At 41.6% G+C, this 15,873-nt stretch overlaps 1 protein-coding gene across 7 annotated transcripts in view; it reads left to right on the top strand.

Moving 5' to 3' along the window:
- The window catches only part of SEMA6A (semaphorin 6A), a 177,917-nt gene that overhangs the window by 106,245 nt on the left and 55,799 nt on the right, over nt 1-15,873 (top strand). For all 7 annotated transcript variants that reach the window (XM_081930439.1, XM_081930443.1, XM_081930444.1 and 4 more), the window contains exons 4-9: nt 611-671; nt 3,258-3,320; nt 4,113-4,214; nt 9,992-10,082; nt 13,501-13,620; nt 15,218-15,306. In XM_081930439.1, the coding sequence (XP_081786565.1) occupies nt 611-671; nt 3,258-3,320; nt 4,113-4,214; nt 9,992-10,082; nt 13,501-13,620; nt 15,218-15,306 (526 nt within the window). The remainder of the gene's footprint in view (nt 1-610; nt 672-3,257; nt 3,321-4,112; nt 4,215-9,991; nt 10,083-13,500; nt 13,621-15,217; nt 15,307-15,873) is intronic.

The following is a 15,873-nucleotide window of genomic DNA, read 5'->3' on the forward strand; positions in this document are numbered from 1 at the left end:
GTGTATCTATTAGAATAATCATAGCCATCACTTGCGAATCTGAGGCCCACAAGTTTACAGGCTCCTGTTATGCTCAGCATAGGGATATGGGGATCTCAGGTTTTTGTTTAGTTTGTTTTTCACTAGAACCCCCCAAGGTCCACCAGCTGGAGAAGCGTGCAAAAATGGGCTTACGAGGCTAGCCAGGAGGAACAGACCTATACTTAGAATTACAGAATAAGATTCATCTGAATACCCTGTTTCCAGCATGAGAAGTAAACGCCCAGTCATTTCACATGATAATCAGCTCCTTGTTTTCATATATATGTCCCTTTTTTCAGCAGCATCCTTCTTGTGATTATGGGAGTCGGAAGCCCTCGCCATTCCAATTCGCAAAATATATAAGTGAAACAGCTGTTCATGTTGAGTTGATGACCTTTAAGTTTCCTCTTCTTTCCTTCATAAAACATATAAATCAGAAGGTGTATCTCCTAGCTTTCCTTGGAGTTGTCCCCAGGGTCCTGTCCCCCCACTCCCAAATATGGCCAATGATTTATCTGATTGCAAAGGACTCTTTTTGTAACAATGTCTGAGTTTATTTTGGCATTCATTCTTTCCCCTTTGTTTACAGGGACCATATTTATACTGTTGATATGGATGCATCACATACAGAAGAAATTTATTTTAGCAAAGTAAGTAGCATTCTGTCATTCTCCCACCAAGGACACAGGAAGAAACAGGGGGATAAATTAGAAAAGGAAACTTAGCTCCGCTTCTTTCCAACATTGCTCTTAAAATTGCTCTGATCAAGGTGGATGGTGCATATTAATCACATAGAGGATAGCTGGAAGATCTGCCATGTCCCCAGTGAACTTCTGATAAGTGGCTTAGCTGAGATGATAAGTAATCTGCATTGTAATGTCCATCAAATGTCTTACTTGGATCCTGGAGCTTTGTTGAACAGCTAATACCATAGTAATTGGCTATAAGACCCTTTTAATAAGCAAACTCTGCTTACCTATTTAATAAATTTACCATATTTAATGAATATGGTTTTATGTCCAATCACATACCCTCTAACATTTATCCAATGAAAATAGGGACGTCCTATTTGATGATTACCGGTACTTTATTATTTTATACTCTGCCCATCTGACTGGGTTGTCCCAGTCACTCTGGGAGGCTTCCAACATATATAAAAACATAATATAATAATAAACTTTTTTAAAAAAATCTTCCCTATACTGCCTTCAGAGGTCTTCTAAAGGTTGTATCTTATCTCCTTGGCTTGGTGGGTCGTATAATTCCATAACCTCCAGCATTTCTCTGATGAAAATAGGGATGTCCTACCATACCTTTCAACATTTCCCCAATAAAAATAGGGACGTTCTAAGGAAGGTTATAACATTCTGGGATCAAATCAAAAACCAGGATGACATCTGTAAATCCGGGACTGCAGGCACTTGGGGGATCTGCAATCAAGCAGATTTTTTGTAAAGTTTATTTATTTATTATTATTACTTCATTTTATAATGTATATAATCAAGCAGATATATACTAAGCAAAACATAGGTTGTTGTTTTTTTCTAATTGGCTAATAAGGACATCTACATTGTACTCAAGGTAAATTAAGATGGAAATTGAAGTGTTTTTCCTGTTCCTCGTTAAGTAGGCCATAAGTGACGTGTGATAAGAAAGAGCTGTACATAGGTATCAGAGTTGGGAGAAAAAGGCTTGTCTCACTTCTTTGTGTGCATCTGGCACCCTGGGAATGATGACTAACATCATGTTCAAGAGTGGAGCTAAAATTACAGGTTAAACTAACAGACCTGAGAAGCAGTTGGGAAAATGGTGATGCAACATCAGTGAAAAAAACACGTTTTACTTGATAAAGATACTTCACAACTGAGTAACAGAGCTATATGTTAGGTGGGAATATTGTCCGCAATATTTGCATAACTGTTGGTATTTTAAGACATGCATTATGTGATTTAAGGTACCCAGACAGTATATCTTTCAGTGGCTCCAGTTATCAACATTTCCCTCCCCTTTGAGTGCAAGTAATTTAAAACGCGTCTGCTTATTAGCCAAAATCTAGTTTATAGAGCAACAAATAAGCGAGTTTGACATTTGTTTTCAGCCAGAGGAGAGTTCAAAGAGAATGGTTTTTGCAAGTAAAAGCTTCTGAAGACAGGAACCTAGGAAGCTATCTTATACCAATGCACACCATTGATCAATCCAGCTGAGTATTGTTTGTACTCACTATTTAGCAGCTATTTAGAGTTTTAAAACAGAAGTCTGTCCCCAGCCCTACGTGGCAATGTGGGATCTTCCAGCCACAAAGCATGGACTCTTCCACTGAGAGAGAGAACCCTTCCAGTTTGGGAGCCAGTTTTGAGTAAGACAGGTTGCTTGAATCAGATCTCATTGTTTCTCTGTCGTGGGTTCAGGTAGAATGCCAGAGTCCATCTTTGGTTTAAAATGTGGTAGAGTCATAGCTTAGGCATTTGTAGAAGATGGACTGAGATAAGTGAAGGTTGCCCCTCCTGTTTATTGCTGCTGGTTTGATTTTAATTGACATTTTAATCGAAGTTGTAAGTTCATCTGCTGTTTTATATAGCAATATCTTTTATGTAACCCACCCAACAATCATTGGTGAAAGTCTGGATATATTTATTTTAGGACTGCCATATGTTTAGAATTTCCTGGGATTTGCCCTTTGGAAATGGCGTTCGGGCAGAATTATCTAAAATCTGTTAAAATGTCCGGATTTTCACTTTTTAAAACATGGCAACCCTAATTTATGTAAACCTTGCAAATGTTACTGTGACTAAAAAGTTCAAAATTAGAAGACAAGGCAACCGTCAAATGTGTAACTAATTTTATTTTATTGCAGATAAAACAGATTTTTTTATAGATGTACACACATTTATTGCAAATAAAACACAGATTTTCACACATACAAATACTTATATATGTAAATAGTCTATATTAACAAGGAAAACATGAATATGCAACCATTTGTTAATGTTTTCCTCTCACCAAATTGGCTTGTTTTCAGTGAGGTGTGTTTTCAGTTTGCCAGGTACCATTCAAAGCTTTGCAAGTGTTCTGCATCTGTGGTGTTCCACTGTTATGGTAAATTAACCATAGTCAAAGTGCAGAAAGCTTTCAATAAGCTTAGATTGAGAAGTAGTTTTCCTTAGGGAACTCTTACTTTTGAAATCAAACACAACAACCTCTGGGCTCTTAATTGATTTCTTCCTTGATCCTTGCAGAAATTGACGTGGAAATCCAGGCAGCTCGATGTAGACACATGCAGAATGAAGGGAAAACATAAGGTAGGTAATTTTCATTTCTCTGGCAGCTGCCAGTTTTGTTTAGCTTCTTGACTGTTATCTCAGACCACTCTCTGTGATGTGGATCATGCCATTCAGCTAGTAATTGCTTCCACACACACACCACACAGCCCGCCCATCAGCTTATTGAAGACTTTAATTTGCAAAAATAGTTTGCTTCTAATGTGACGAAACATTATGACAGCAGGCACAGCAACATCGTAAAATGCTTAGGAGCACTGGGATTGGGATTCAGCAAGGTGTACTGACATCATTCAATGCTATATTGAGGAGCTAAGCACAACTATCCAATTTCCCTTGGTTGCTGGCATAACAGTGTGTCTAATATATGTGGCCTTTTTCTGGGCATAGGGAGGCAGAAATGATCCTAGACAAATGTTATAGTAATGCAAGATATGATTAACTGTGGATAAACCTAAATGAAATATAGTCGGCTCCATTTTTTCCATTACATCCTGAGCTCTCTTTACTAAGCTGGTACTTACTAGCAGTGTCATTTACCATAGTGTAGAAAAGTGAAGTACTGAGGTCCTATTCTTGATTCAAAGACTAGCATTAAGATTCACTCCATCTAATGAACATCAGCAAAGAGGAGCAATATGATGGCCTCAGGTCCTAACAGCCAATTTGTTTGGTTAAGCCAGTTTGTACTGGTCAAACAGATATTTTTATTTAACTGTTGTAGCCATTTTGCAAGGAAACCTGAAAGTGTTACGAAGAATATTTGCAACGTGTTTGCGGAAATAATATTTGTTCTCTTCTTATTTTTTGCAGGATGAATGTCATAATTTTATTAAGGTTCTTCTAAAAAGAGATGATGATACATTATTTATTTGTGGGACAAATGCCTTCAGTCCCTCCTGCAGAAATTATAAGGTATGCATTGCATTTTTAAAGAATGCATTAATGACTGGAAAGATTTTACCATAAATTATTATAATGGCTTGAAATCTATTGGTATCAGCAGAACTACATTTGACTAAAATGCATTCAGCATTTTTTTGTGTGGCAAGGCATCCCTCCTAGTCTTTGGTCTTCCCCAATACCAAGAATAAAAGACATGACAACCAATATTTGGGTGAAATCAGGCCACAACTTTATTGACAATGGATGTAAGAAGTTTGGCATAGGCACTGGGTAGATCTCACCCCGGCCGGCCGGCCTGCCAGAAGAACTTGAGTTTTGGGGTCAACCAAAAATGAAGGAATCCTTGACCTACATCAAGGGGTAATGTCCCCACCATCACCACCACCACCACTAGATTGTGCCTGTGCTGTGGCCCTGCGCCCCCACCTGGGCGACTGGACATAAGCATCTCCCCTGGATCCCTTTAACAGGATACCCCACTTCAGAGGGGCCAGGCAGAGGCTGTAACCTCTTCTCCAACCAAGGCTACGCCTGTCCGATTCCTGAACCGCCAAAGTTGTGACAATTGCTATGAGGATGGCGAAAAGCAGAGCACTGGAGCCAATTTGCCAACTGGGGAAATTCCAGCCTGGTCCCAAATACGGCGATTGACTATGGCATAGCAGGATTGGAGAGAACAACACGCAACAGCAATACAGTGGTACCTCGGGTTAAGAACTTAATTTGTTCCAGAGGTCCGTTCTTAACCTGAAACTGTTCTTAACCTGAGGTACCACTTTAGCTAATGGGGCCTCCTGCTGCCGCCGGAGCACGATTTCTGTTCTCATCCTGAAGCAAAGTTCTTAACCCGATGTACTATTTCTGGGTTAGCAGTATGTAACCTGAAGCGTCTGTAACCTGAAGCATCTGTAACCGGAGGTACCGCTGTGGGAGGGTGGAAGAAGATCCAACAAATGGTGGCTGTAGAGCAAGTCATGTGCCTATGTAATATAAGCCCGCCTCCTGGTGGCCCATGCCCTTTCGCGATTCGCTGATTAGACAGGCGGGCGGGACCAAATACCCAAGCAGCCCAGAGGCTTCCTATGCTGCCTGGGAAACAGCCACTGGTGCTTCCCATATTGGATCCTGGCACATGGAGAAATGCCAGCCTGCAATGGCGCCCACCAGGGAGGGTGAGATGCAGGCTAGGTAAAGCAACAGAAGACTGCCTTGTGAGATGATTCCGTTTATCTGCTCTAGTTTGACCTCCCTCATCCTGAAGTTGGGTTTCCACTTGCTGTTGTGCTTAGAGCTTTTAGACATACACAGATCCGTTGCTCACACAGCTGCTTCCCTGATATTGAATGGGAAAGCCTTCGCTCACGTGGAGCTCCATGTGTGTATCGGAACCCTACAGAGTTTTGGATTGCAGAATGTAGGTTTAATCCCTGTCTGAAATTAAGGTGCGCCTGAAGCAATTTAGCTATCTTTCGCAATCCTCTTGAATCAGTATTTATTGCTGCGTAAGCCCGATAATACTTTGTACTCACTTGGAAGACTATCTTACCGCTTGGTACAGTCAAGTTATTCCCTCGGCGGTTGTTAATTAAAATGTTCAACTCTGACAGACCTGAAAGAAGATGCCTGAAGCTAAGGATTTGTAGCCGTCTCAAGCATATGGAAGTAGGAGCCTGGCTGTGGTGTTATACCCAGCCCCACCGTTGCGAATATAGGCAGCGAAGAGGTTGGTACAGCAGGAAACTGGCTCGCCGAAGAGTGAAGTGGTCAGCACTGATCAGCTGCTGCTGTTCAGCTACTCAGATCTTCTAAGAAGAAAGCAAGTTTTGGCACCAAAGTTCATTTCCTGAGCACTGCAGTGACTCTTGGTGTGCAGAAATTCAATTTGTATCTTTTGCATTCACTCATCATTTTGGTCCTAGGTGTTCAAGGACCCAATGTGGTGTAGTGGTTAAGAGCGGTAGTCTCTCAATCTGGGGAACCGGGTTCTCGTCTCCTCTCCTCCACATGCATCTGCTGGGTGACCTTGGGCCGGTCACACTTCTCTGAAGTCTCTCAGCCCCACTCACCCCACAGAGTGTTTGTTGTGGGGGAGGAAGGGAAAGGAGAATGTTAGCCGCTTTGAGACTCCTTAAAGGGAGTGAAAGGCAGGATATCAAATCCAAATCCAATCCTGGAAGGAACCCTCTTTGCAGTCATTGCAAATGTGTTTTTTTTGCTGCGTTAGACCTGGCTGTTAGAAACTGAGGCACAGTGAAAAGCACATTGTGCTTATAATTTATATTATTTGCAAGGCCCCTCTCCAGCTCCTCTCCTGAGAGCGGAGAAGGTTTACTCATATATACTAATAGCCAACTCAGCTGGTGAGTGCCAGAATGAAGGCACATTCTGCAAAAACCCAAGATCTGCAGATATAGAAGAAGATTGTAGAGAAAAAACTGAAGGCAACAAAAAACCCTAGAACAACTCAGTGAGGACTGGGCTTCTCAGATATCACAGAATGTTGAATGACCAGAGGATAGGACAAAAAACTGGAGGGGTGAGGAGGATGGAACAGATTATTTTGAAAGAAAGAATGGCTGGCTAGCGCTTTGAGCAGGAGCTCTTGACACTCTTGCTGCTATAGCTAGGTTGTTATAAATGGAAGAGAAGAACAACTGTAGTAGCAACCAGAGCTCTAGGATTTATAGTAGGATCTTGGATGTCATCTGCTTGCTTCAGACATGTTAACTTAGCAACGGTGAAAGCTTTCACCAGCTTTGTGTGCTGACAAATCTAAGCTGTGCCTCATAAAATCCTCAATTACTGCTATAGTTCAAAATCCGCATGCATGGGGTTTATGGAGGAGCGAATGAAAATACTACATTGTGTGGGGGTGGGTATCTAGCGAGCAAAAGTGAGGCTACAGCCCAATTAAATAACTTCAGTCAATTAAAAACATTTTTAATCAGTTAATCTGTTCATTAAAGTTGTATATTCACAATACTTTGGAAATGATTTTAAAAGTGCAACATTGACGCACTCGATACTGCATCCATCTCCCCACTAGAGGAACTCTAGATGCAATCTGTCTTAAATAATTTAATCATAGAATTGTAGGGGTGGAAGGGATCCCTGGGGTCATCTAGTCCAACCCACTGCAATGCAGGAATCTCAACTAAAGCATCCATGACAGATGGCCATCCAGCCTTGCTAAAAAACTTCCAAAGAAGTAGAGCTCACCCCCTTCCACGGGAGTCCATCCCACTGTCCCAACAGCTCTGACTATCAGAAAGTTATTCCTGATGTTTAGTTGGAATCTCTGTTCTTGTAATTTGAAGCCATTGGTTTGGGTCCTAGCCTCCAGAGCAGGAGAAAACAAGCTTGCTCTGTCTTCCATGTGGTCGTTGAAGAAGGCTATCATATATCCTCTCAGTTTCTTATTTACCAACTCCCTCAACCCTTCCTCATCAGGCTTGGTTGCCAGACACTTTGTCATCATGGTTGCCTTCCTCTACACACATTCCAGCTTGTCATTATCCTCCTTAAACTGTGGTACCCAGCACTGGACACATTATCCCAGGTGTGGTATGACCAAGGCAGTATAGTGCGGTGCTATGAGTTTCTTTGATAAGGACACACTTCTTCTGTTGATGCAGCCTAGAATAGCATTAGCTTTTTCACTGCTGCGTCACAATGTTGACTCATGTTAAGCTTATGAGCTATTAAGACCCCTAGATCCTTTTCACACGTACTACTGGCAAGACGGGTGTCCCCCATCTTACATTTGTGCAGCTGCTTATTCCTGCCAAAACGCAGAACCTTACATTTGTCCCTGATGAAATCCATTAGGTTGGTTTTGGCCCAGTTCTTCAATCTGTTAAAAGAGAAATGGTTGTACCCTTATCAAGCCGCAGTAAGATAGAACTCTTAAGTAGGTATGATTCTTTGCATTCTAAGAGACTGTGATTCTTATGGGCATATGGAGTTCAAATTACCTAGTCCTTGTCTTCTGCAATATGCATACCTTGTAAGAGATGATTGAAAATGGTCTTGTTGGGAAGATGTTTTTTTCGTCTGGATAAATGGCATACAGCAGTTCATACTGACTACTCTGCCACAACATACATCTCACCGTGCATCATCTTTGCTGACTCCATATTTACCATACCCAACATATAGCTAATATTCTTTGGTTTCAAGTACCACATCAAGTTGATGTTAATTCAGTCCTCGGGTTCTCTCAGTGTGAATCAAAGGGAGGTGTAGAGAATTCAGAGGAGACACTCAAGCTTCTCCCTTGTATCCTCTTATAAATGTATCTTGGGGTAGGAATTATAATTCCAATTTCCAAAACTAATACACATCTTGCCATTTTGCTGATTGTCTGTAGTTTATCATTGTGGCAACTCTACATTCCCCCAAGACCCTGATTGCTCTGACACTCTCAAGCACTTCATGGTTCCATAGATGCTCATTTCTTTCCTTCCAGCAAACCAAAGAACAGAGTAGAAGGCTAGAAGTTTAATTCTCTGTCTTACATGTAGAAAGGCAGTAATTTTTCTTGAATTCGATGCAGCGATATAGTTTGGGAAACTGTGCTTTAGTCCTCACTGTAATAAATGTGACAGACAAACCTCAAGGAGTCTTCCAGCTGGGAAGCCATATTTCTTGTGCAAATACAGATATAGATATTGTGGAATCATGTGGGGAATATAAATGGCCTCCTTTTATTGTTTCTACAGATGTTTCATTTCCAATGATATATGGGCCCAGTTTGGTTTCCACACCTGTTGCAGTGCTGTCAGAAAGCCTGCACTCAATAACATCTCAGGGGCCTTCAGAAGGTCATTGGAGCACCTGGGCTCAGCAGTGTAAGAGCACTTGACGTGCGCTGGCCTGATGCTACTGTCGTCCCTTGGGCATTGGAAGCGAAAGTGCAGATGGGCCCAGAACACTGTACTCCAAGCAGAACTCCTTTCCGTTTTACAATTATTTTAAACGCTTTTCCATCCTAGGATAAACACAACCGATTCCCTTCAGAAGGTCTAGAGAGGAGGAGATACAAGACGGGAAACAAATGATGACAAATCACCCATTGCTTTGAAATAGGCCTCTCAATACATGGGACTGGAAGTTGATTGGATGCGACTGGTGGTGCTTAGATGGCTGATTATCCACACTAGCGTTTCAGACTCTGTATCTTATGCTTGAAGTAAATTGAATTTGCTAGGTAGATCCAAGAACCCACATAAAACAAAAGTCACTGCTGAGTAATCCTGAGATACATGAATCTTAGGCCCATAGGCTCTGTACTTTTCCGTGTAGCTTCTGCTATAAACCTGCTGAACTTCTGCTTTGTGTTGAGCTGGTTATTTGTATAATTATGGCTACCCTATGGAGAATTAGTTTCCCAAGGGTTACACTTAAGGCTGAGATTTACAAGTACTTCGCAGATTAATTCTTGACAGGCAGAAAGAGGATTTATGCATGACACCGACTCCAACCAAAATATCAAATGTCTTTCCGAAAGGGAAATGGCAAAAAAAGAAAAGAAAAGCATGATTCTGGTTATAAATAGTATGAGGAAAAGAGGCTCTTTTGCAGTAAAAAAAAAAAATGCAAGCAGTGCTCCACATGATTGCAAACCGTGAAAAAGTAGGTTAATACCATAATTTAGCTGTGTTCTTAAAACACAGTAAAAACGTCTGCAGATAAATGAAGAAAAGGAACTCGGGAAGGAACTCCACAAGTGTTCATTTAGTCTGGTTTATTTGCTTCTAAAGGGATTCTGCTATTTTGTTTTTCAGATGGATACTTTGGAGTTTCTGGGAGATGAGTTCAGTGGAATGGCCAGGTGTCCTTATGATGCGAAGCATGCCAACGTTGCGTTGTTTGCAGGTAATAAAGCAACAGGAAAAAATAACGCATTATATTACAGTGTTGTGCTTACTTTAGTACAGTTATGATGCACATCCACAAGGTGTAGTTACAGGTAGGTAGCCATGTTGGTCTGCCATAGTTGAAACAAAATTAAAAAATTCCAGTAGCACCTTAGAGACCAACTAAGTTATTGGTATGAGCTTTCGTGTGCATGCACACTTCTTCAGATACCAAGGTGGTGGGTTTATGAACAATAACCTATAGTAGAGGTCAGGAGGAAATAATTAGCTTCCGACGTATCACATAGCTTGGGACTAATGAATGGATGGTGACCTATTCAGACCTCTTTGTTTTGCAAGGCATTATCTGCACTTGTATGTATAAAAGGAAATGGACTTCTTTTTTATGTATATAAATTTTTATTGATTTTACGATTTCAGCTTCAACGTTTTGCATCAAAAAGAAAAAATGAGAAATTGATACAAGTAAAAAAAGAATTTTTAAAAAGTAAAAGTAATCCTATAACATTCACTTTTTGGGGGGAGGTTCTCTTTAACCTCCTGACTTCCCTCCATTTACTTTCCTGGTTCATAAATATATACATTTTCTGCATAATTATACTTAAGCCTCTTATCCTCATATCGTAACTACATGCCATCAAACTTTAGTATTTCAATTCAGGTTTCCTTTCATAGATTTAACTCATTTTAAACTACTTGCAAGTGTTTAATCAAAGCCTGCCAACATTTCTACTTGTTTACAATATTTTTGTACATATACAATAAAAGTTTGCCCTTCTTTTTTAAATTTCTCATTATCATAGTCTCTGAGCTTTTCTGTGAGTTTAGCTATTTCAGCGTAGTCCATCAGTTTCAGTTGCCATTCCTCGATTGTTGGTATCGTGTCTTCCTTCCATCTTGGGGCTAGTAGAATCCGGGTTGCTGATGTTGCATACATGAACAATTTCTTATTTTCTTCAGTATTTGAAAAATAGGAAATAGTATTCTGATAGAACACAAAGTCAGGGTGAGGCAGAACATCTTTTCGCATCCTGCCTTTTGAAAGCCCATGAAAAAACAAAAGATTTCACATGAACTGTAGTAATAACCGTTCATTATGTATGGTTCCACACTTTGTGGGCTAAAATAGAAAGGAGCAAAAAAAAGGACAAACCTGGTGTGATTCAGCTTCCTGATGTTTTGTTACCAGCTGTGGCAGGGGAGGGGACTGAACCGGAGTCTGTGGGTTTAATCATGATTTATTATGCATGCAATGAAATGCAATTAACTCTTCTTTTTGCAGTAGTTTAAAAATTGAGTGCTTATTAGAGGGGTTAATTTGGGCCATTGATTATGGAATGGCATTTTGGAAATTTGTGCCTTATAGATTTTAGATTAAATTGTCTCATTACCGAAATTGTGTTAGCATGAACCCCAATGATCCCATTTCAAATTTAGCTGTAAAATACACAGTAGTATTGTGGAAACCACCTGGGAAAACCTTTGGGATGTTTTTTTCCCCCCAGCAGGTGCCTAGCTCCAGAAGCAGCAGGGTGTCTACCTACTATCTCCCCCACCCCTATTAAAAATGTACTTGATTGCATAATAGACTAAAGGTAAAGGTACCCCTGACCATTAGGTCCAGTCGTGGCCGACTCTGGGGTTGCAGCGCTCATCTCGCTTTATTGGCCGAGGGAGCCGGCGTACAGCTTCCAGGTCAGATGGCCAGCATGACTAAGCCGCTTCTGGCAAACCAGAGCAGCACACGGAAATGCCGTTTACCTTCCCGCCGGAGCGGTACCTATTTATCTACTTACACATTGACGTGCTTTTGAACTGCTAGGTTGGCAGGAGCAGGGACCAAGCAACGGGAGCTCACCCCGTCGCGGGGATTCGAACCGCTGACCTTCTGATCGGCAAACCCTACACTCAGTGGTTTACACCACAGTGCCACCCACATCCCTGCATAATAGACTGACCTGTGTTAATTCACAAAACGCAAAATCCTGAATATTTGAAATCATCCAACTTTTACTCCAATCTTGATTACTTACCTGCATACAGCATTGGTGTTGCTGGTAGACAGTAATTTTTTTAGTCGCATTGTTGTAGAACATATCTTGATACTTCTTCCTGCAGAGGCTGTGTCCAAAACAGTACGATTGTCACATGTTCATGCAGTCCTGTTCAATGTAATCATATGCGCATTTACTTCGGAGCAAGTTCCACTGCATCCAATGGACCTTACACGCTAGGATTTCAGCCTTCATTTCATTTCTAAACTTTTTTTTAACCATAGCAAATATGTAAATGTTTCTGCACCCTCTTTTCAGAACTGTGGCAGTGCATGATTTATTTCTCCTGATAAAGTCTGAATATGTTTCAAACCTTTTAGTTTGAAAGGATGCCAGTGCAAGTAGATAAATAGGTACCACAGTGGCGGGAAGGTAAACAGCATTTCCGTGCACTCTGGCTTCTGTCATGGTAGTCATACTGGCCACATGACCCAGAAAGCTGTCTGCGGACAAACGCCAATTCTCTTGGCCTGAAAGCAAGATGAGCGCCGCAACACCATAGTCACCTTTGACTGGATTTAACCGTCCAGGAGTCCTTTACCTTTTTTATGCTTGATTGCACATCTGTTTGAAAACACACACACACACACTCATGTCAGGGGATATATATCAAAGTCTCAGTGTATCGGAGCCAGAGGCGGAGGGAAGGCTCCAGAGCGATGCTGGAGAGGGTCCCAGCAGGGAGAGAGGCAGCCCATCTGCTGGGGAAGGAAATCAGCGTAACACCAGGGGTGAAGGGGGGCAGATGGGGGAATCGGAGAGAAGGCTCCAGGACTCTTCGCCAGAGACCAGTGGGGTCCTCCGCTGCCCACACCCTCCCTGCGCAGAAGACAGGGAAAGTAGGAGGAGACTTGGCGTCAAAGAACTTCTTTGCTGGAAGAAGTTCAAGAAATGCCCACTGACGGATTCTGCCAGCGACTGAAACAGCCACGAAGTGAAGGGCTGTCCAGACAGAAAGGGTTCAACCAGGCAATCTAGCCAGGAGTGGCGGCAAGTTATGCACGAGCAACCCCTAGAACCATTACAGTATTCTTCTGAAAATTATTTCAAAATGCCATATTGGTTGCACAAAAGGTCCAGTCAGATACCACATTTTTTAATGCAGTGACTCAGTCGGTAGAGCATGAGATTCTTAATCTCAGAGTTGTGGGTTTGAGCCCCACGTTGGGCAAAATATTCCTGCATTGTAGGGGGTTGAACTAGATGACCCTTGTGGTCCTTTTTGGATTGTTTTCGATGGCCTGTTTCAATGATTCCCGAGCAAAGATAAATGAACTCTTCTTTCACTCTGTTTCTCTCTGTTGTTTTCTGTCTCTGCCTCTCTCTCTCTCTCTCCTTCTTCTTTCATTTCCGCCTCTGAAGAGGGAAAACTGTATTCCGCCACTGTGACAGACTTCCTCGCAATAGATGCGGTCATTTACCGGAGCCTTGGAGACAGCCCAACTCTGCGGACAGTCAAACATGATTCAAAATGGTTAAAAGGTACGTAAACAGAAGCAGGGAGAGGAAGGGCAGCACTTTTGATTACAGTCTTAGGTTCCTGACAGACCTTGCTGTGTTGTTTTGCTTTATATTTACTGTGCTGTTTTGCAGTCCAGTTCTTTAGTGATTGTTACAAATAAAAGATGTTCAAAGCACATGTCGTTTGTACTTCATTTCAGCAAGGGCTTCTGTCAGGTAGAGGGCACTAAATTGCCTTCCTTACCGGTACATTTATTTCACTCTCCCCCCCCCCCACACCCCCCGAGTTGCTAGATATTGATAGAGCCACTAAGAATAGGTTGCATCCAATTTACTTTTTTAAAGCCTGGCTATTTCACCATGCTATGGAAAAGATAGAGATTCGGAGCAGGTAAGGAGCGGTTTGAAGCCATGCTGGTGCCATCAGCCCTTCCCTCCAATTGGGCTAAGTAACTATCAACGCTTTATGAGGTGTAAAGAATTTGTTCTGTGGTCTTAAGATCCATCAATAAAAATAAAATAACAGAACTTCCATTTCATTGTCATGAAGTGCTGAATGGGTGCTGCTGAATTAGGCAATTTGTATGTTCTAAATAGCCTCATTGTTAAGAATGTTGCCATTCATTCTTTTCCAATGGCCTTATGAATGGGTGACACATTCTGAGATAGTGAAAAGGGGGCTTTTGCTTGTAGACAGAAATGCAAGAGGAGGGGGAGGGAGGGAGGGAGAGAGGGAGAGAGCGCAGTGTGGAAATGATTCGGTTATATCCAATCTTTCTTTGAAAATTATTGTATTTTTTATAATTAGCAAGCATTTTACTACTTCTCTATGTGACTATAGGCAATGCTGTTAATTCTCTGTGGAAGAAATACCGCTGCTTCCCCAAATTTTGTATTCAGAGTAAATTAACGCAAATGGCAAATGGAAGACTTGTATCCCCAGTTTATTGCTATGCATGATTTTTCCTACCTTCAGGGTTCTTTTCCTCAAGGCAGAGGACAAGGCAGTGGAACAATGGGGCCCTGGGATAGGAGAAATAAGCTGTGAAAAATGCTTGGGGACCAACATAGGGCCCCGAACCCCCAGGTATCAGCCAAGGGCGCCATTGTTTCAGAACCTTCAGTAGTTCTCCATGTATATAAGAACTGGAGAGGAAGGTATCTTATAAACATGTAAGTTTGGTTATCAAATTCCCAGCAATTTTCCGGTTTCCTTTCTTACGGTCACTTCAAAGAAAATGTTATCCATGATTGGTTTGGTCTGGTTTTGTGGTTTTATTAAATTGCTCCAAGGCTTTGGACCCCACATCTTCCTCTTCTTTAACATGTCCAACCGGTCAGTCACGATCTACTGGTCGATCGTGGAGTGTTCCTGGTCGATTGCAGGATCCTTAGCGATTGGCAGCCAAGAAGAAAGCTCAACTACTCTGGGCAATGACAATGGGTAGATCACTGCTAGTTTTATTATACTGGGAGTAGATCCCAGTCTCCAGAGAGTTGGACGTGCCTACTATAAGGGAATAGTCTTCCTGCTTAAACAGGGGTTAAAAACCCACACCAAATTGACGTGTTTTGCTCATAGTTCCTTGTTTATTTGTACGCTTTGTCTTTCTTTCAGAGCCTTACTTTGTCCATGCAGTGGATTATGGCAACTATATCTACTTCTTCTTTCGAGAAATAGCTGTGGAGTATCACAGCATGGGGAAGGTAAGGGGCAAAAATATATTGTAGGCCAGCGTGAGTTAGGAATGACCTTGAAATGAGAGCTATAAATCATAATGGCAAGGTCATTGTTTTGAGAGGATGCTGCTGCTGCTGCTGCTTCTGCCAAAGGTTGGTTGGAATACATCATTTCACTCTGCCTTGGATATAAAACACTCTGGCTTCTGATGGCAACAAGAGGCACAGGGCTTTTCTTCTTCTCCTCCCCATTAAGCAGGAAAGCATATGGCAAATTGATTTAATTCAGAGCTCCAAATAATCATTACAAGCCTGACTTTAAAGCAAGGAAGCAGCTGCATTTGGAGAACAGCAGAAGTAAATGGGAAGGAAATTTCAGCCTTGCTATATCATAAAAGCACAGTGGAGGCCTTATTGACAAGATATTATATAAATAAAAAAGCGCAATAAATGTATTGAAAAGCTCGCAAGGTTAAAAAGGAGACAGACATAAATAAAGGCCTGATGACGCTTGCATACTTTAAAGAAATGCTTGGGATAGAGGAGGCTAGTGGTTTAGGCTGCGTGGATCGCAGATGTAGAATGTGCTTTTGT

This window comes from Podarcis melisellensis (genome assembly GCF_964234715.1).
Source record: "Podarcis melisellensis genome assembly, chromosome: 11".
Taxonomy (NCBI): Eukaryota; Metazoa; Chordata; class Lepidosauria; order Squamata; family Lacertidae; genus Podarcis; species Podarcis melisellensis.